The 22,963-nt window shown below is 40.2% G+C and overlaps 1 protein-coding gene across 2 annotated transcripts in view; it reads right to left on the bottom strand.

Moving 5' to 3' along the window:
• The window catches only part of Fam118b (family with sequence similarity 118 member B), a 58,471-nt gene that overhangs the window by 26,472 nt on the left and 9,036 nt on the right, over nt 1–22,963 (bottom strand). For both annotated transcript variants that reach the window (XM_008834703.2, XM_008834700.2), the window contains exon 2: nt 6,241–6,333. In XM_008834703.2, the coding sequence (XP_008832925.1) occupies nt 6,241–6,326 (86 nt within the window). In that variant the 5' untranslated portion in view covers nt 6,327–6,333. The remainder of the gene's footprint in view (nt 1–6,240; nt 6,334–22,963) is intronic.

Here is a 22,963-nt window from a genome sequence, read left to right on the forward strand (position 1 = left end):
AAAAATTCACAAGAAATGTAAATACATTACTTGGTTACTCGGGGCAGGGGTGAATGAAGACTTTAATTTTTCACTTTATAACTGCTGTACTATTTGAATTGTTTTTTTTCAGAACTCAGAATCAAACCCAGACCCTTGAGCATGTTAGGTAAGCATTCTACCAATAAGCTACATTTCCAGTTCTAAGTAATTTTGAAACTATACATATACAGATGCTTAAGTTAGAATTTTTCCTAATTAAGACATTCAGAACTGGGTGTGGTGGCATACACCTGCATTCCCAGCACTTGGGAGGTAAAGGCTGGAGGATCAGGACTTCAAGGTCATCCTCAGCTTCATAGCAAATTTGAGACCAGTTTTGGCTTCATGACTCTGCAAAAAAACAACAAACATAAACATTGATTGCCCCTACCACCAAAAACAACAAAAAAAATAAAAAAGGACTTACAGTAAAAGTACTAAAAAAGGAAAAATTTATAATTGTTTTATTTATGATTCTTACCCAAAGCACTATATAATAGTCTTTCTTTAAAAACATTTATTTATTATTTGTGTGTATGTGCACATGTGTCACACTGCACATGCGGATGCTAGACAACTTTTGGGAGTCAGTTCTCTCTTTCCACGATATAAGTCCAGGGATCAAACTCAGGTTGTCAGTCTTGGCACCAAGTACCTTCACTCGCTGAGTCATCTTGCTGGCCCTAATAGTCATTTTTAAAGATTATATGAAGCAAAATAGACCAAGAGGGAAAATTAAGCAGACATTCCCTTTTCTAACAAGGTTGTTAAAAACAACAAAAGAGCTGGGCATGGTGGTACACGCCTTTAAGCACTCCTGAGGCAGAGGCTGGCAGATCTCTGTGAGATAGATTTCTGTGAGATCTAGGCCAGCCAGATCTACATACAGAGATCTAGGCCAGCCGGGACTACAGGGAGACCTATCTCAAAACAACAATGAAACACAGTAACAAAAATCCAGAAAATGAACTACACACTTAAGACCAGAATGTTTGTAACCTTGACTTTAACAGTAATACTAAGTCTCTCCCAATCCTATATCTAAACAAAACACCTCATAAAACTACCATATAATTTCATTTATAAAAGGAAATCCTAAAAGAAAAATAAGTTAATGGGCTGTTTAAATTAAGTTTTAAAAATATTTTATTATTTTTATGTGTATGTGTGTATTGCCTGCATGTAGGTAAGTGCACTCATGTTGTGCAATGCCAGAGGAGGACAGAAGGAGGCTGTCGGATCCCCTGGAACTGGAGCTATGGACAGTTGTTAGCTGCCATGCGGGTGCTGGGATTCAAACCTGGGTCCTCTGCAAGAAAAGCCAGTGTTCTTAACCACTGAGCCATCTCCCAAGCTCCATTTAAGTTAATTTTGAAACTTCAATTAACTTTGGGTGGTTTTAAGACAGGGTCTCATGTAGTGCAGGCTAGCTTTATACTCAGTAGGTAGCCAAAGCTGGCCTTAAACTTCTGATCCTCCTGTCTCCACCTCTGAAGTTCTAGAATTACCGGCATGGATCATTTCATGACCCAGCTCAAATTTTATTTAACTTTTAAAGTTTACTTAATTTTTTATTTATTTATTTTTTTAAATTTTATGTGTATGAGTGTTTTGCCTACATGTATGTAAATAAATGCACTCATGCATATAATGCCCGTGGAGGCTAGAAAACGGCACTGGATTCCCCGAAACTTCAGTTATGAACAGTTGCTAGCACCATGTACAGGCTCAAAACAAAAACTGGGTCCTCTGTAAGAGTGGCCAGTGCTCTTAATCACTGAGCCGTCTCATCTCTCCAGCTCCCGCTTTGCTTAATCTTTAATCTCTACTGTAAATTACATCCTTTGAGAAATGTATTGTAGAAAGTCATAAAATCATATATATAGCCGATGTAAATTCACCTAAGTGCAACTCTCTGGGAAGCCTACATTCATGCCTTTGGTGAGTACTGTCCTTTTCCTAAGCATTTCTTTGCTTTCTCTAAATTCCTATGCTTAAATTAAAAACTGTGTAACATCCTTATCTTTACTTAATAAACTCATAGCTTTACTTCCTTCATTCTAACTTATCCTAAAATTCTTCTCTGTGGTGTAGTCAAGGACCCAGCTTTACCTGTATGGAGGGCCCTAAACTTCTCAGGCTACTGGTAGCACTGCTGGGTTGTAACTTCCTGCTACAGTTGACAGTATACAGATAGAAAAAGTAGAATAGGAGCCAATGGAGAGATGGCTCAGTGGTTAAGAGTGCTGGTTACTCTTGGAGAGAACCCAGGTTCCATTTCTAGCACCTACATGGCAGCTAACTACCCATAACTCCAGTTCCAGGGGATCCAGTGCCCTCTTCTGGCCTCTGTGGGCATTGCATGACATGGCACATACACATAAATTTAAAAAAAAGTTTAAAGTAGGGTAGGACAAGATGACAGCAGATAATAGACATCAGAAGGCAACACAATTTTACAAGTTGTATTGTAAAACTCAGTTCCCTTTGTCAAACCTTGGGGATGTTCAGGCACATGTGAAGGTGGGTGGACAGTTAAGCATGGAAACTCAGCTGCAGTCAATCAAGAACCCTCAAGACTAAAGTCCCCCTCACTCCCAAAAGGGTAAGCCAGAGGATTCTGCATTTGAGAATAATGTGCACAGTGCTGGGTGGGAGGAATTAAGAATCTCTGTATGAAATCTAAGACTCCCACAACTACTTTCCCTTAGGGCAAGCCTCCCAGACACTAGCATTCAGCCTTTACTCTACCCTACACCCATGCAGTCAGGAGACAGAAGGACTCTTTGAGGAAAATGACCATTATTACAGAAAAAATTCACAGCTTCAGATAGATGAGAGGTCCTCAACTGCTGAACTTGGTCCAGGCTTAATATTCAGAGGGAAACTCATTAGCAAATTGTGAATGGTTAATCTTAATTAGATTGCCAAGATGTTGTCAACTTGATTAGATCTAGAATAAACTAAGAAAAGCCCCAGAGCTTTTTTAGGGAAGACCCACCCTAAATGTGGATAGCACCTTATGCAGTCAGGTAAAAGGAGGTTCCCAAGGCCTTCTAATCTGCTGTAGAGTTTACCTACCCTGCTCAAGTTGTCTACTTTGTTGTTACTGCCACTGCAGTTGCCATTCTTTATGGACATCAGGATCAGCTCTTTCTGCCTTCCAACCTGGCCAGTGCCAGACCTGGTTCTCAGCCTCTTCAGTGTGAAGACAATCATTGTTAGACTACCCAGTCCACATTGGGTAAACCAATCTATCAATCCACTTTTGTTCACCCAGTTAGGAACTCACATAGAGTCCCAATGGCTTTGTAGTAGCTAAAATATGAGCAGACAAACTGTGGCCACTTTACCTCTGCAAAAGGCCTGCATGATGAGAAGTAAATATAAACAAGCTAGCAGGTGGAGAGGGCTCACTGAGGAGGTTAAGGCAGAAGGGAACACTGGAAGGGAAGCCTGCTACACAGTGACACCCTGTCTTCAAAAAAGCCAAAGCAACAACAAACGAAAGAAAATTAAAGCTGGGGGTGTGGTGATGTACACCTCTGATACCAGCACTTGAAGGGCAGAGGCAGGTAGATCTCTGTGAGACAGAGGTCAGCTGGGTCTACACAGTGAGTTCCAAGCCAGTGGGGGCTACAGGGAGACCCTGTCTCAAAAACCAAAATGAAACAATTACAACAAAAAAAGAAACTTAAAACATAACAAAAATTAAAAATCCATAAGAAAGCTGGGCATGGTGGTGCAGGCCTTTAATTCCAGCACTCGGGAGGCAAAGGCAGGCGAGTTCAAGGTCAGCCTGATCTACATAGTGAGCTCCAGGCCAGCTGGGGATACAGGGAGACCCTGTCTCAAAAAGACCAAAAATCTACAAGAAAGTAGATGAAAACACAAGAGCCAGCTACAGAGGTGCATGCCTATAATCTAAGCACAAGGGAAGCTAATGAGGGAGGCTCAAGTTGGAAGTCAGGATGGGATACAATTCAGAGACCCTATCAAGGTGTCGTGTGGGGGAGAAACATAAGAAAATTCATAACTTAATCCAGAAGGTCCATCATCGAAACAAGAAGAGTTCTACAAAGACAAGGAAAAAGTTTAATCGGAGGTATCAAAAAAGTCAAAAAATTGTCAAAAGACAATTGTTTCAAAATGAAGTTAGCAGGAATTAGCTAGAAAGTGCCACAGTTATCTAGACTCACAAGAAGATACAGTATTATAAAATTTCATGTTACTGAGAACAAAGTGATCTTTACAAGTTTCTAGTGAGCAAAGGCAAGAAAAAGAGGTTGCACAATACAAAGGACTGATCTGAGGGCTGGAGAGATGGCTCAGCAGTTAAGAGCACTGGATGCTCTATGCAGAGGACCTGGGTTCAAATCCCAGCACCCACATGGCAGCTAACAACCATCCATAACTCCAGTTTCAGGGGATCCAACCCCGCTTCTGGCCTCCATAGGCACTGCACAACACAGGTACACTTACATACATGTAGGGATAACACTCATTACATAAAGTAAATATGAAAAACTATACAAAACAAAACAAAGGATTGATCTGGATCTAGAATATCCCTGAAAAGATTCAAGTGTTCAAGGTTTGGTTTCCAATGCAACAGTGGTCAGAGGAGGGCTTCTGGAAGGTGACTGGTTCAAGGGATCTGACGTCATGGATGGATGAATCCATTTACTGGGAGGATGGGAACTCTCAGACATAGGGCTTAATGGAGGTAATGGGTCACTAGAGTTGTAACCGCAAAGCTTTTTATCTTGTTCCTGGACCCTTCTCTGGCTCTGATTCCTAGCAGTCATGATGAGCAGCTCTGCTCTACCATCTGTTCCTTGAATGATGCTCGACCTTCATAATACCCTAAAAGCAATGTAGGCAACAGACCACAGACCAAAACCTCTGAAATTGACAGGCAAAATAATCCTTTCCTCCTTTAAGTTGGTTTCTAACATAATTGCTAAAACAGAGTAGCTATTCTGGCAGGGATACTTAAGGAGTTACCAGAGAAATGAGTGACACCTTCAAAATTCTAAGAAAAAAACTTTCTGCAGGGTGTGGTGGCTCACACCTTTAATCCCAGCACTGAGGAGTCAGAGGCAGGTGGATCCTTGAGGCTGGCCTGGTCTACATAGTTAGTTCCAGGTCAGCTGGGGCTATAGGGAGACCCTGTCTCAAAAAATAAATAAATAATAAATAAATAAACTTTCCTACCTAAAATTTTATATTTAATCATATCATCAAATAAATATAAGTATATGGTAAGGACATTTAATGTCTACAACAATTCTTTTCCTGTGTGTCCTTACTACGGAAAGTACACAGGGTATGTTTCAGCAAATTGAAGAAGTCCATCAAGATGTGTCTGTCAAGACAGAAAGCGGGAGATTGAGGAACAACTGACTAGGGTAGGATTGAGTCTAGAGGAAGACTCCACGAACTCAATTAAACTAGCAAGTTTCCAAATGTTTTTGAAAACATTTAGAAACTTGATAGTTTAATTTGATAATTCTCCTGTCACAGTGTTTAAGGATAAATAAAAAAGGACACAGAAAATAAACAAAACACTTGAGAAAATCTTTAGTAATACGGGGGGGGGCATGAAACAAAATAATCATAATACATTAGGCTCAGCTGTCAATACTATTTATACAGTCATATAATGTAAATATTAGAAACTGGTTGAATCAAACACTCTGATAACATACTGTGGAGATAAGGGTGAAGCAAGTGGATAGCAACACAGGGAGCAGAGTCACAGAAGCAAACTGGACCCTCAGCCTCTACTACTGGAAGTCAAAAAGGAAGACAAGAAAGCAGTGCACACACATTGTTTAAAAACACATGCTGCCAGGCGCAGGCTCGGAATCACAGCATCAGAGAGGTGGAGGAGGAATTCCCAGCCAGCCCGAGCCAGCAAGACCTTGTCTCACAATCCAAAACCAAACCAAACCAAACCAGATAGCAATATTAGAAAAAATGGAAAATGCTTATCTCTCAGGAATGTCATTCTAAGCCTTAAATTAGCTAGCTTTAAAACTATGCACATATATTACCTTAATAAAAAATTAAATTCAAAATAAAAATAATTTAGTTTTTAAAATAAAGGTCAATATTGATTAGTGAAAACACCTATAATACAGGGTGAGCTCGCTGTTTTTCTTTACCTCCCACTAACAGTAATTTTCTGTTCCTCTGATTCCCTTTCTTGATTACCTGGGCTTTTTGGTGGAGGGTTCACCATCACTGAAGAATCCCAAAATCTTGTCTATATCAGAGGTCTGGCTCCCCGTAGAAGCCATCCAGTTTCTAAAATAGATTAAACATCATGTACCATGATTAGATCTGTAAAGTACACAGTTACAACAGCACATACAGTAAGCAGCTTTAATAAGCCATATACTCTTTAAGGTATTGTAGAGACATCCTCTGCTCAGCAGAAATACACCAGTCAGTGAGCATGCCAAATTTGAGGAACTAAATTAGTCTACAGGAAGTAGTCCTGACATCATGACTTTGGTGCTCCATACACCACACTGCTCTGTTCCTGAGGAAACCCCCCATCTCCCACCAAACCCCCCAAAACCAGCAATGTCAATTAATGTGAGTTATTGGCCATCACTTTGTGGAACTGAAGAAAAACTTGTTACTCTCTCATATAAGGTGGGTTTAGGGATTACTTATGACATAAAAAAAAAAAACAAACCACTTATCTGTAGCTTCCAACTGTCTATTTAGACTCAGCAATACAACAATGCTAACAATACTAACTTGGTCATTGTTAGACATTCTTTGATGCCCAACAACTGTCCTCACAGGTAGCAAACATGTCTCTCTAGCTAAACTTTTAAATTCAAATCATTGTGACAAATAGTAGATGTATGAAAGATAACTATGTTCAGCTGCTGGGACAACTAGCAAAAGAATTACTACAGATTAGAATAAGAACTAAAAAGAGAAATTTTAATTGCTCAAAACCTTAGTAAACTTGTGAAATTTAAAGACTGATAATTAGCAACAATTTTTTTTTCATTTCTTTATTTTGTATGTTTGTGTGAGTACCCATGTGCGGGCTCATGTGGAGGTCAGAGTAAACTTTCAGGAGTCTGTACTCTCCTTCTACCATGTAGGTTCTAGGGATTGATTTGGTAGCAAGACCTTTACCCACTGAGCCATCTCATTGGTCCAGCAATGATGTTTTAAACAGTGACACTGTAGAAAGTAATACATACTATTAGAGCACTGAATATTTTATTATGCTCCATTGTCATTACTGTAAGTTTACTATTAGAAAGTTCTTTTTCTTTATTACAGCTTTAAATGTGCTGAATTAATTTTTTTCTGGTAAACAGAAGGCTCATTTTCTTACCCCATATTCTATCTCATATAATGGAATCTTCCTTTGATATCATAGTCATTATGGAAATAAGAATTATAAAACCACAAGAGTTAGGATGTAGATCACCTTTCTGATCAAATCTTTAATTCTAATGGTGAGAAAGCAAAGTCTCAGGAACACAGACCAATCATTTGGCAAATCTTTCCTTAAATCAATTGTCTGGTATACCTGTTAAAAGGATATTGCAAATTCTTTTTTTAAAAAATATTTTATTTATTATTTTTATTTTATGTGTATGCGCATATTGCCTGGATGTAGGTAAGTGCACCCGTGTCGTGCAATGCCCACGGAGGACAGAAGAGGCTGTCAGACCCCCTGGAACTGGAGTTACAGACAGTTGTTAGCTGCCACATGGGTGCTGGGATTCGAACCCAGGTCTTCTGCATGAACAGCCAGTATCTTAACCACTGAGCCATCTCTCCAGCCCTGGATACTGCAGATTCTTAAACATAAAGTCAATTTTTAAAAGTACATGTTTCCTGAGAATATATTAAAAATACTGAACCAGAATCTCTTGGGGATTCTTACAATACTTCAAACAGGAAAACCTAAATAAAATAAAATAACTGTAGAACCTGACCACTCTGATAAATGCTGGGTGCACATTAGGTACAGCATACACTCTTCTCCCTTCTCTTGGGCATATGTGTCATTTCTTGTGGTCTAAAAGCTTTCTACTTTGTTTACAGACTTGGAAATATTTTCAAGAAGTTTTAATTTACATGAGTCATTTTCTTTTCTAAACTCTATGTTCCTGATGGAGAATGAGTGATAAAATGCTACTTCTTCCATATATAAGGCTCCCTCTTAGTTTGGGGAATGATTTAAAATACACTAGGGAACGCATATGTGCTTGTTTTTTTTCCACAAACATGCTTCTATAAACCCATCATCTAAACAAATTAAACCCAAGAAATCATCATGCATTGAGAACTGCAAAAGTAAAATGTAAGGGGAAGTTAACGGAAGTTTTAAAACGGGCATCTTCAGAAATTTAATGCTCAATTCAAGTACTAAGCCAGTTCTGTTTAAAAACAAAAAAATTCCTAGTACTTACCACATGCCAGGTACAACTGTAGATACTAGTGCACTTCATTCCTACAACCCTGAAAATCCAAAACCCAAAATGCTCTAAAATCTGAAATATTTGGACTCTTGATAAGAAGCCATCAGCGGAAAATTCCATGTCTGACATGATGTAATGGATTATGGTCAAAATGGAGGTACACTAAAAATACTGTATATAATACATTTAGGCTATGTGTATAAAGTGCATATGAAAAACATATGAATTCTGAGTTTAGATGTGGGTCCCATCTTCAAGCTGTATCACTGCGTACACACAAATGTTTCAAAAAAACCCCACAAAATCTGAAATACTTCTGGTCTCAAACATTTAAGATAAAGGATCCTTAACCTGTACTATTAGCCTGCTTTACAAATGAGAAAACTGAGGCACAAAAAGGTTGGTACTTGGTAGTTCCGAATTCAAATCACAGCAACTCTGCCTTGCAAAGCCATGTTTGTAACTATACTACTACCTAAAATGTTCTCCAAGTATTTGTTTTTTAGCATTAATTTTTTTTTTAAGTCCGAAACTATTTTTTTAAGAAAATAGAGCCAGGAAGCTGGAGAGATGGCTTGTTGGTTAAGTGCACTGACTGCTCTACCAGAGGAACCAGGCTCAGTTCCCAGCACCCACGTGGTTGTTAATACCCATGCAAAACTCCAGTTCTAGGGCATCTGACATCCTCTTCTGACCTCCGTGGGTACTGTACAACACGGGTGCACTTACTACATGCAGGCAATACACTCAGACATAAAAAAAATAAAAATATTTTTTAAAAAAGAAAATAGGGCCAACATTTTAGCCAGCAGACTTACTTGAAATAATTTAGTGTATTGTTCAATACACTACATCACAATTAGGCCCTGTTGAGGAGGTGTGCACTCACAGCCCACTGAGCTGGAAGCTGGAAGAACCGACTTTTCTTACCAACCACTATTTGCTGTGCTCCTCTGGCCACTACTGATCACCAACCAGAACTCCAGATTAGCCTAGCATTTTCCCTGGAAAAATGTATGATTATCTGTGCTGTATTCTCATTCTGACTGATGGTTAATTCCTGTTATCTCAGCTTCCTGAGTTTTTCTTTGTAGAAAGTTTCTGAAGGCCCATTTCACCTGTCAACGGGTCCTGACCAGAATGCTTCTGGCTCTATCACTGAGGAGCTAAATGAGGAGTGATTCTGCCTGCTTGCATCACATCTGGTCATCAACTCATGTTGTTTCCTAACAGACTGATATTTCACCTCAGTCTAAAGAATGTTCACATGAGGGATCACAAGTGTCTCTACTCTGTGCAGTGGCGTATTGTGTTATACAAATAATAGCTTATTCTTTTTACAGTACTGCTTTCAGTAAAAAAATCCACTTTAGCATTTACTCAAAACAGTATGTAGTATTGCTACGGAGCATCAAAGCTAACTACGGAAATTTGGTACAGAATCCTAACATGCATCAACTAGTTAGTTCACACAGGAATTTTTCTATATGAGCGCTCTTTGTGTTTTTGTTTCAGTGGGATTTGCTATGTACAGCTGAAATGGGAGCTGATTTTTGGCCACAAGGAAACAAAGGCATTACCTGTGGCAGTGTATTTATTATTTCAATGGCTGCTAAGCCATGGAGAAATCCTTCAAGGTTAACAGAGTACAGCAAAACAAATAGTTAGATATCCAATAAACATGAAGTAACAGCAACATTATTAACATTTTCAAGCCAAAATCTTCAAATAAGACAAAATACTTAGCAAGGTGTGGTGGCTCACACTTGTAATCCCAGATCTTGAGAGGCAGAGGCAGGGATCAGGAGCCCAAGGCCAGTTTCAGCTACATAGTGAGTTGAGGCCAACCTGGGCCACATGAGACCCTGCCTCAAAAAAACCCCCTAAGACAGAACATTTATACATCGAAACCGGAAGGAAACAGAATGCCGGGGGGGGGGGATCAAAATATTTTTCTAAGAAAGACTCAGTAAGAAGTAGAGAAAAGAGAGTCAAAAGAAAAGGGATTGGATATCTGGATGCATGCATTTTTGGTTTGCATTCAGTAGATGAATCCCAGCAGGCCTGGCTTTCTCGTGATCTTGATGGCAGCACAGAAGGCAAAATCTGGCTCTTCTTTCCACTCAGGACGCAGATGGCATCTTCTAGCTGCTTTCCTCAGTCTCACTACATCTCTTATAGGCTTATAGCTATGTATGATATTCCACTCAAGCAAGCATGAAGGAACTTGGAATACACAATGTGGTAGATTGGCAGGTGGAGTCAACCAGTGGAGAGAAAAGTCTAGTATTTTTGCTAGGACGTAAAAGATTTACAAATGACTAGCTTGAGAGTTTGCTACACTTCTTGCTTTAAAAAAATAAAAACTTTGAAGCTGGGCATAGTGGCGCATGCCTTTAAGTCCCAAGACTCAGGGGGCAGAGGCAAGCGGATCTCTGTGAGTTCAAGGCCAGCCTGATCTACATAGTGAATTCCAGGCCACCTGGGGCTACAGGGAAGCCCTGTCTCAAAAATACCAAAACAACAACAACCCCCTCCCTCCAAAATACAAAATCTTTAAAAACAGTTTGCAGCAGCATGCTTTTTTGGTCTCTGAAAACTGAAACAGTAACTGCAATATAGAACAGCTTTTTTTTTCTGCAGCACAAACTTTTTCTTCCTCTTAAGAAAAAAGACAGTCATCCTATGACTTGAGAAAAAAAAAACCAAGCCTCTGTAACTGTAGCTTCTGGACTAAGTCCAGCACATCTGGTTTTTTGCAGCTGTGGGGGAAGGGAGGGAGGAAGATATCCAGAATAAGGCACCATAAAAGAGCACTCAACAGGCCTGTTGACAGTGAACAAACTGAATGAAATATTTGCTTGGGTGGTTGTCGGAGTCAGCTCACAATGTAGGCTGCAGCTTTTCCTATCAGTGTATAAAGCACACTTACTGTTTTCTCTTAAGACCCACGCAGAGCTAGGAATGGTGTCCAACTGTGCAGGGATTTGATTTCTTTCTGTAAGCCAGGCTTGAACTATTTCCTCTACCCACAGTTAACTTATCTCCTACCTTTATTATTCGGCCTGACACCCTTGACCTTTTTTTCAGTTAAGATCTGTATTAAATTCATTTTTTTAAAAACTTGCTTTAACTGAGCCACTGATAACATGCTAGATTGATGTTATTTATTCTTGGCATTTTACCAACACTCATCCATGTCTGAACAATGTTAAAAGAGCCTCATTAGGGTTGAGGTTCAGAAAGACCTTAAGAACTGAGAGGTTTAAGATCAAATTTTAGCAAGTTATTTCACAAGTGCCCAAATAAATCATATCGATATTTCAGGCTCATGAACTTAGATGTTCTTTTACCAATTCTACTATAAAGTCAAAGTGATAACTCAATTGATAAAATGCTTGCCTTGTAATCATGAAGTCCTTAGCTGGATCCTCCAGAATTCACATTTAAGAAAGAAAAAAAAAGGTGTGGCAATGTATGCATCGACCCTAGAGCTTAGGAGGTGCAGAGCAGCAGATTCCTGGGGCTTGCCGGCCAGCTAACCTAGCTTACTTGGCAAGTTACTAGGCCAAAGAGAGACCTTGCCTCAAAACAAACAAAACACAAGATGGATAATATCTGTGGAGTGATAGCCAAGGCTGTCTTCTGGTTGCCAAAAGTGCATGTGGCACATGCACTCACGCATACACGCACGCACGCACTTGCACATATATGAAAAAGCCAAAGTAAAACATCATGTATAGGGAACAAAACTATTTCAAGAAGAGATAATAATTAGAGAATTAAAACCTGATTTGAATTATACAAACTTGTACAACTTGTATATGTACAACTTGTTACATATTGCTTTCCTGGGAAGCTTCTAAGAAAGTATATCCTAAAGACAATGACACACGTTATTAAGGACAGACTTTAAAAATATTTAATCCGAGCCAGGCTTGGTGGCCTTTAATCCCAGCACTTGGGAGGCAGAGGCAGGCGGATCTTTGTGAGTTTGAGGCCAGCCTGGTCTACATAGCGAGTTCCAGGACAGCTGGGGCTATAGGGAGACCCTGTCTCAAAAAGACAAAAAGATAAAAAAAAAAAAATGTAATACAGGGCTAGAGAGATGGCTCAGCGGTTAAGAGCATTGACTGCTCTTGCAGAGAACCCGGGTTCGATTCCCAGCACCCACATAGCGGCTAAAAACTGTCCTTAACTCCAGTTCCAGGGAAATTTGAAGCCCTCTTCTGACCTCTGTGGCATTGCACGACACTGGTGCACTCACACACATGCAGGCAATACACTTCTACACATAAAATAAAAATAATAAATAAAATACTAAAAAAATATTTAATCCAAATATTTTCCATATATCAAGTAGTACTATCCTACAAACAATTTCATCACATATAACAGATTATGTATTAAAAATGAAATTAGGGGGGTTGGAGAAATGGCTCAGTGGTTAAGAGCACTGGTTGCTCTTGCAGAAGACCTGAGTTCAATTCCCAGCAGCCACATGGCAGCTAACAACTGTCCATAACTCTAGTTCCAGAGGAATCTGACTCCCTCTTCTAACCTCTGTATGCACTGTATGACACAGGTGTACTTATATACATATAGGCAACACACTCATACAGAATAAAAATAACAAAAGTACTTTTAAACATGGAATCAGGGCTGGAGTATAGTTCAAATGTGGACTACTTGCTTAGCAAGCACAAGACCCTAGACTCTAACCCCAGCAGTACAAAGAAAAGAAGAGAAAAGTAAAGAAAAGGAAGGAGAAAGGAAAGGAAATACATCTTTTTAAAAATACTTTATTTTTTAATTTTATTTATGAGTATATTGCCTGCATGTATGTGAGTGCACCTGTGTCGTGCAATGCCATGGAGGTCAGAAGAGGGCTTCGGATCCCCCTAGAACTGGAGTTAAGGATGTTTTGTAGCTGCCATGTGGGTGCTGGGAATCGAACCCTGGTCCTCTGCAAGAGCAGTCAGTGCTCTTAACTGCTGAGCAATCTCTCCAGCCCTGGAAATGCATCTTTAAGCTCAAGATTTATATTCTAGTGAGTGAGTCTTTAAAAACTAAATTCCTGGGGCTGGAGGGATGGCTCAGTGGTTAAGAGTACTAGTTGCTCTTGTAGAGGATGTGGATTCAATTCCCAGCACCCACATGTTGACTAACAATTGTCTGTAACTTCAGTTCCAGGGGAATCTGACACCCCCTTCTGACCTTTGTGGGCACTGCGCAACACAGGTGTAGTTACACACATGTAGGCAATATACTTATACACAGAAAAAATAAAATAAATAAAATATTAAAAAACTAAATTCCTACTTTTAAAATAGTACAAGTTGCATAAACTGACAACCTCAATGACTTACATTTCATGCCAAAATAGAACACACAAAATGCACACAAATGTGCATTTCTCTAAGTTTGGAGGATGCTAGGTGATGTCATCATCGGAGAGCAGCTCTGAGTTTACATTTGACGAGTCTTAATGAAGGTAAGATTTTTTTTTTAATTTGGCATAAGAGCAATCAAAATGGTTAAGTATGGATATCCCATCTAATATTCAATTCTTTTCACTACTTGGAGATTTCTGAATTAACTTGTAATGATAACTACAAAAATAAATTTTTGAAAATTAAAGTCACTTTCACAACATGAAGTTTTGCAAATTTTGATTAAAACTCCCACCCAGCTAGGTGGTAGCATATACCTATAATCCCAGAACTTAGTAGACTGAAGCAAGCAAGACAATCATCAGTTCCAGGCTAGCATGGGCTACTTGGCAAGACTCTGTCTCCAAAAACCAAACCCCCAAAGTCCTAAACACAACTATCTCCAGAGTTATGTGAAGATAGTGGCAACACCAACAAAAACATCTTCCAGGTCCCTGCATGGTGAGCATGGAATCCAAACCCCATAACAAAGCCAAGGACAGCAGACAGTAAAAATACAAAGTAGATCTGTTTTACTCTTTGATTAACTAAAAGGAAAGATCAAGTGTTCAATAGTAACACACACACACACACACACACACACACGTACATTGGGGAGCTAGCTCAGTCAGTAAACTACTTTCCACATAAACATGAAGACATGAGTTTGAACCTACATAAAAAAGGCAGGTGTCAAAGCTGGAGGGATGGCTCAGTGCTACATTGGCTGCCCTTGCAAAGGACCTGGGCGTTTGGTTCCCAACACCCATATGGCAGCTAACAATTATTTGTAACTCCAGTTCTGGGAGATCTAACAGCCTCTGGCCTCTGTAGGCACTGCACACATGCAGACAAAAGACTCATACACATAAAACACACACACACACACACACACACACACACACACACAAAGCTGGGGCTGGAGAGATGGCTTAGCCATTAAGAGCACTGGCTGCTCTTGCAGAGAACCCAGGTTCAGTTCCCAGCACCCACATGGCAGATAACAACCATCTGTAACTACGGTTCCAGGGAATCTGATATCCTCTTCTGATCTCTGAGGACACCACACAACATGGATGCACTTATATACAAGTAATACACTCATACACATAAAATAAAAACAAAACAAAAATAAATCAATTTTTTAAAAAAGCCAGGCATGGTGGTGCACCCTTGTAATCAGCACTGGAGACAGGTGATCCCTAGGACTCCCTGCCTACCTTACTCACCCAGCTTCCAGGCCAGTGACAGATCCTGCCTCAACAGACAAGATGGACCAGTCCTGAGGAACACTACCCCAGGCTGCCTTCTGGCTTTCACATGCACACACATACACACACAACACACAAACAAAATCAAGTACAATGTTTTATTATTAATTCTGAGTTCATGTGTAATATTTTAAACATGATATAACTGATAAGTAAAAACCAAACACATCATAGTTCTCTCTATATAAAACCCAAGTACAGAATATGCAAAGGGGTTTATGAATAAGTTTGAGTACAATTTTTCTCTCTTTTTTTTATTCAACAACTTTAAACATCTATTAAAAGCTAGGATCTTGAATTTCCTACTTAGAATGGAGATGGAACTGGAAGCCCAAAGAGTTACTGCAGTTCCTTTTAAGGAAAAAGGGATGGTCAGGCATGGTGGGACATATCTGTAAATCCCAGGATTCCTAAAGCTGAAGCAAGAGGATTGTTTGTTGGAGGCCAGCCAGGGCTTCATAGTGAAAGCCTAGGTCCAAATAATCAAAAAGGGGACACTATGAGATATTGGGGTGATTTCTTTTTAAAAATTTATTTATTTATTTATTTATTTATTTATTTATTTATATTTTATGTGTATGAGTATTTTGCTTGCATGTATGTAAGTGTTCTCATGCATGCAATGCCCATGGTGGTATGGTTGTTAGCTACCATGTGGGTGCTGAAAACCAAAACTAGGACTTTGGAACGAGCAGCCAGTGCAGTTAACCGCTGAACCATCTCTGCAGCCCCAGGGGTGATTTCTCCTCTATGCCTAGAGAGACAAGGTATGTTGAGAGCCCTTCAAGTTTTCAGTTTTATGGACTTGCACCATTTTCCTTTTTCACTATGAGCACAAAGTAGAAAGTTTTGGCTGGGCATGGTGGCGCACACCTTTAGTGCCAGCACCTGGGAGGCAGAGGCAAGCAGATCTCTGAGAGTTCGAGGCTTAGCCTGGTCTACATAACAAGTTCCAGGCCAGCTGGGGCTACAGGGAGCCCCTGTTTTAAAAAGACAAAAAAAAAAGTTTTGCCTCAGAAAATCAAAGATCCATGCTTCTAGCTAGCAATCTTCCCTTAGCTTCAACCTCCTAGAAAACTAACCAGAAACAATGAATGGCAATACACAGAATGGTAATCTAGTAAGAAATCATCGTATGTGGAGAAAGGACTCAACCAGAGGTTTTAAAAAGTACAAAAGGCCACTCTCTAGTTATGACACATAACATTTAGAACATGGGGAAATGGCCAAGTATAGCTGGCATAGTGTGGAATCACTGTAGACCTGAAGCAGAGATAAGGCTGAGTGTATGCTCAGAAGCCACTTGATGTGCATACAATTCTGTCAACTCTGTCAATATTCTACTATGGTCACTGATTTTATGAAAAAGTGTAATCAATTTAAGACTTGAAACTTAAGGAACACATGGAAAATTTCACTGAAAATAGAAAACTTGCATCACCAAGTGAAACCACCAAAAGAATTTGGTTCTGCTAAGCTAAAACAACGGCAATGATAAAACCTAATTTTTTTTTAGGTACAGGAGATTGAACCTACAGCCTTATGCATGCTAGGTAAGTGCTCTACCACTGAGCTATATCTGTGACTATAGACTTAAGTCAGCCAAAAGTGTTTTTTTGTTGTTTTTTTTTTTTTGAGAAAGGGACTCACATAGCTCAAGATGGCTTTCAATTCACTTTGTGGCTGAGGATAATCCCGAACTCTCTGAATCCTCCTGCTTCTCTAACTCCATGCATTTGTGGTACTAAGGACTGAACCCAGGGCCTCACACCAAAACCTGTTCTTAAAAGGCAGTTTCCAGGGCTGGAGAGATGGCTCGGTGGTTAAGCACATTGGTTGTTCTTGCAGAAGACCCGGTTCAAATCCCAGCACCCACATGGCAGCTAACAACTGTCCGTAACTCCAGTTCCAGGGGATCTGACAGCCTCTTCTGTCCTCCCTGGGCATTGCATGACATGGGTGCGCTTACGTACACGCAGGCAATACACACATACACATAAAATTAAAAAAAAAAAAAAGGTAGTTTCCCCTCCACTAAACCCAATCTTCACCCTCTTGCTGCTTGTTTTAGAGACACGTACACTATGCATACCAGGCTAACCTTGAACTCACAATAATCTTCCTGCCTCAGCTTCCCAAGTGGTAGAATTACACATATGAACCACCATGCCCAGCCCTGTAAGGATAGCTGAGAAGAACTTTGCTGTCGAAAGACTCAAGGATATTAGTATTGAGGGCTAAGAAACCAGTTTCTCTTATTTTTCAAATCTATCTGAAGTACTTTAAAGTCAGAGAAAAAGAAGAGTTTAAGGAATAGCAAAGGTGATCTCAAAATACAAAGTTGGGTCAAGCAAAAATAATCCATGATTTCTCAGTCACATTTAATAAAACTCAATTCCTCATCATGGTTACTGTTCCTGGCACCATCCAGCACTGCCTATTCATTCAGCCCTCTCCTCTTCCTGGGCTCCTCTTAGTTAAAATAGCACCATCAGTCTACCTTTCCACCCCCTCACCTTAAGGGCTTCATCTACACTTTACCCTTCATTTGTGTCTTAACACTGGCAGTTATTGGCCTCTCCTACAAGAATAGATGTTCTTTTTGGACAAGTAAAGAGTCTACCGATCATCCTCTCCCTAGCCCAGTTTCTGTTCTACACAGTATAATAAACATTCAAATATTTGCTGATCAATGAGTATGCACCTACTATGTCTAAGTCTAAGAGAGAAACTGATATAATTTTTAAACTGGCCTTGAACTCACAGAGATCCGCCTGCCTCTCCCTCCCAAGTGCTGAGATTAACGGTGTGTACCACGCCCACAACAGTTTAAGGATTCTTTATCTTTCAGTTTTATCCTTCCCAACTACATAAAAAGAAATTAAGGTCACATAGAACTTGTGTTGAAAGCCAACTAATGTGTTTTATGAAACACAGCAGCATGCATTCAACTCAGCCCATTTCTTGTTTGTAGTTTTCCTATGGCCTCTGATTATATTCTGCATGTACTAGTAGAATTTAAGATGGTAGGAATTTACTAGTCACAAGCTGTTGAATTTTCAGGTTCAAATATTTGTTGAATGTCAGGCATCGTGTTAAGAATATTACCATTACTGCATCCAGCATACCTCCCCCAAACCCCACAAAGCACTAACACTATGCTCAGTAACACTCTCCTATGTCTGAGATTCTATTGTCTTTGTGTATCAAAAATACCCGAGATAATGCAACCAATAAGCAACCTGCTAAAAGTCACCTGACTATTAGTCACTGCACAGTCTAGTTTATCAAGACACAATGTCTTAACATAGTAGGCATGGAATAGTGAGATCCAAAGTCAATCTTGTTACATACAACCTGTGACACTATCCCAACTGATGGTTAAGACATAGGCTATATCCTTAGAAAGGAGGATGAGAGCTGTAAACAAATACTTATAACACGTTCCTGCAAGTTTAATACACACATTAAAACCGAAAAGGTAGCACTTGCACAGGAGACACATAGAACCCTTTAAAGGAAATGAAATCTTATGACAAAACTCAGTGAAATTGTGTTGATATTTACCGTCCCTAACCAGAAGCATCTGACAGTTAATTCCATTCTCTATCTTTTCCTGGTTTCCCTTTTACCTCACCAGTGAAAGATCATCCTCTCTTTAGTCTCCAAAGTCAAAGGTCTGAAGGGCTCTCCCTCCCACTCCACACATTTCTTCCCCTACCCACCCCATTATTCCCATGATCTAAACTACCAACTAAAAGATTCTCAGCTCAGTGCTCTGTTGTGCTTCGGGTCTACGAAGTATGACTTTAAAGTTCAGTCAGAGAGCTCATTCTTTGAGACACTATTTCAGAGTTAAAGATAACAATAAGGCCAGCTGTGGTGGCATTCAGCTGTGGTGGCACTTGCTGTTAATCCCAGCATTCCGGAGGCAGAGGCAGGCAGATCGCTGTAAGTTCAAGGCCAGCCTGGTCTAGATAGTGAGTTCCAGGCCAGCTGGGGCTAGAGACACGCTCTCTCAAAAAAAAAAAAAAAAAAAAAAAAAATTCAAGCCAGGCGTAGTGGTGGACACCGTTAATCCCAGCACTCGAGAGACAGAGGCAGGCGGATCTCTGTGAGTTCAAGGCCAGCTTGGTCTACATAGTGAGTTCCAGGACAGCTGGGGCTACAGGGAGACCCTGTCTCAAAAAGACCAAAAAAATTCAAAATAATTTAACAATTACTGTGTGTCACATCTTCGAATGACAGAAATAATCTCTGCATGTTAAAATTATGGGCAATTACTTCCTTCAGTTTGAAATGTTAACCTAAGTATGTACTGATTCTGAGAAACCCATTCTACACTTTAGGAATGTACTTTTATCCCTTAACAGCAAAACAATGACGAATGAAAGGCTATATACGTAACCTTAAACTACCATGATACTCTGTCCAGGAATTTTTGTCCTAATAAAAATTAACTGTAAAAATATTTCCTTTGTAAATGAGCTGAAAGTACTGTTTAGGTCTAAAATAAGAATCTGGATGCCCCACCCCCCCAAAAAAAGAGTGAGGGAGGTGTATTATCATCAGTGAGCTGACCAACTTTAAACATGGAAGAAACAGCTCCAAAAGCAGTTTGTTGGGCAGGCAGTAGCAGCTACAATGCAGACTGTGAACATAGCTGAGGGAAAAAAAATTATCTGGGAAAAGCAAGTGAGGGGAACCTAAAAACACACTTTATAATAAAAAGCTTAGGAGATCAGTGGAAGACTAGGGAGGATGACTCCCAGGCAGGCAGCAGCCACAGAGGGAGGTCGGCACCTCTCCTCCTGTGTTGTGAAACATCCATTTAGGCACTGCAGAAAACATGTAAAATCTAGTTACACAGAAAGAGCAAAAGCAAAGAAGCCTGTTGCCCCAATAGAGTTAACCACGGCAGATTGGGCAGCAGTTTTTAGAGGAATGCCCGAAATGTCTGAGAATTCTGGTTCCACATTCATATCAATTAGAAAACTTCATTCTTCCAAGTGTGCCCCTGCTTCATGCTATCACAGTCTTTAAGTTCCCTTTTGTGGTATTTCCCTCCCAGTGCTTCCTCCTCTATTTTCCTTGGTCTCTTAGTAAAATTACCTTTTATTTTTTTTTTACAAATTTTTAAAATACTGGGGTTGGAGAGATGGCTCAGCGGTTAAGAACACTGAATGTTCTTGCAGAAGACCCGGGTTTGAATCCCAGCACCCACATGGTTGCTAACTGTCCACAACTCCAGTTCCAGCGGATCCGAGAGTCTCTTCTGTCCTCCTCGGGCATTGCACGGCATGGGTGCACTAACCTACACGCAGGCATAACACTCATACACACAAAATAAAAATAATAAATATTTTTAAAAACAAAATTTTAAAAATATTTTTTTTATTTTGTGTGTATGAGTATTGTCTGCATGTGTTTAAGTGCACCCATGCCATACAATGCCCGTGGAGGTCAGAAGAGGGTGTCGGATTCCCCTGAAACTGGAGTTATGGACAGTTGTTAGCCGCCATGTGGGTGCTGGGAATCGAACCTGGGTCCTTTGCATGAGCAGCCAGTGCTCTTAACCACTGAGCCATCTCTCTAGCCTCTAGTAAAATTAACTTTTAATCCCTCCCTCCCTCTCTCCCTCTCTCCCTCCCTCCCTCCCTCCCTCTCTCCCTCCCTCTCTCCCTCTCTCCCTCTCTTTCACTTTTCTGAGACACGGTCTCACTATGTAGCCCTGGCTGGTTTGGGAACTTGCTATGTAGACCAGGTTGGCTTTTGAATTCACAGAGATTTGCCTGACCCTATCTCTTGAGTGCTGGGATTAAAGGCATGTGCTATCACTCCCGGCCAAGACCCTTGTTTCTATAAAATAATGGGAAAAAGAGGGTGTATGTGGATCAGTGGTAGAGTGCTTACTTAGGATACATAAGGCCTAGGGTTTGCTCTCTAAAACTGTAGTGACAAAAGCAGGAAGTGGCCAAAGTGGCTGAGAGCTGTGAGGCACCCGGATGAAAGGAGCAGCTGAGGCCTAGGTGCTCTCCATCTCCACCCCATGAAGGGACTCCAGTGGGATCCTTAACATAGTAAGGAAGTACTAACTTCAGGCACCAATTCTCAAACTTTTCAGCCCAAGGGTTAAAAAGGCAGATCCTCAAGGAACTTGAAGATAAATAAAAAATGTAGGATACATTTCTAAAAATAACTAAGGAAATTGATGAGTAATTTGTGTTTCTCCTTGAACAGGTATTATTGTGTCTCCTTCTATGATACTTAGAATAAAACTTGGTAACTTTAAATAATTACCACTTATTTTCTTTCCAATTACCCTCATTAAACTGATGAGAAGGATTTTTCTTAAGTTATAAAACCAAGAATGAGGGCTTTTTCAATTAAGTTTTGCAGATGGTAAACAAACTTTAAATGCAGATCTGAGCCAGATGTGGTGGCACATGCCTTTGGTCCCAGCACTTAGGAGGCAGAGGCAAGTGGCTCTCTGTGAGTTGAAGACCAGCTTGGTACACAGTTCTAGGCTAGCTGGGCTTCATAGTGAGATCCTGTCTCAAAACAAAACAAATAAACAAAAAAATCCAGATAAATGCAGACTTGAAAATACGGATTAATTAGGGTGACGTCTACATAATAACACAGTTTTCTTCAGTCACTGCTAAACCAGAAACCTATCTCATCTTCCCACCTCCACATTCAGAGGTTTAAAGAAAAACAAAATGAAATCTGAAATGACTCCAGAGTCAAATACAGCCAGGATCTTTAGATCTCTGAAGAAACCCCAAGATAAGAGTTCATTCATTACTCAAATTACTAAGCATCTACTCAGTGCTGGTTCTGCTCTAGATCTGAACTCACAGTGATGAACAAAACAAAACTCCATGACCTGGTGGAATCCACAATGAAGTGGTGAGGGAGATAAGAAAACAGTTATGTGGTAAGCTAGATAGTAAGAAATGCTCCTGAAAACAGAACAGAGAAAGGGAGATGCAAGTCTGATTTTGAAACAGAGAAGTCATCTCAGTGAGGTGCTGTAAAGCCAACCTCAAGAAGGAACTGGTCAATGGATACAGAGAATTACAGGAGAAAGCCCCCTTCATCGCCTGGAGGAAAAGGAGCTAACACAGAGAGCAAAGTCTAAAACACTGTAAAGGACTCGACTGATCACATCCATATAACAGGAGTAAAGAATCAAAGCCCGGCATGTTAGCACACGCTTGTAATTCTAGCACTTAGGAAGTAGAGGCAAGACGATCAGAAGTTCAAGGCTAACTTCAACTACATAGTGAGTTCAAGGCCAGCTTGCATTATACGGGAGGGAGGGAGACAGACAAAAGAATTTAAGGATGGGTGAAAAGTCTGAAAAAAATGGAGGGACATGAATGCAAGGGCCCACCATAACCTGGAAGAAGAGATGAAGAAAGCCCAACAGTATAAACCACTATGAAACTACAGAATGCCAGGGACAGAGAACATCCTCATAGCTTCCAAGAAGGGAGAAAAGGAAACAAAACAAGGTCCTGTAAAAATGATGTGAAACACTGTCTCTAGAGCAGTTAAAAACACCAGAAGACAGTACGACATTCTGAGGAATAATTACATCAAACCTTGAATCCTATAAGCCACTGAACCATCAAACAAGAAAGGTGGGCAAAACAAGTTATCTAAATACTTCTTGGGAAATTACTGGAGTATGTATTTCAAGAAAACAAGGAAATAAGTCCAGAACAGGAGACATGGTTCCACAGGAAGGTGAGAGAAGGGCAGG

The sequence above is a fragment of the Nannospalax galili genome, unplaced genomic scaffold, assembly GCF_000622305.1.
Source record: "Nannospalax galili isolate Female #2095 unplaced genomic scaffold, S.galili_v1.0 scaffold690, whole genome shotgun sequence".
Classification (NCBI taxonomy): domain Eukaryota; kingdom Metazoa; phylum Chordata; class Mammalia; order Rodentia; family Spalacidae; genus Nannospalax; species Nannospalax galili.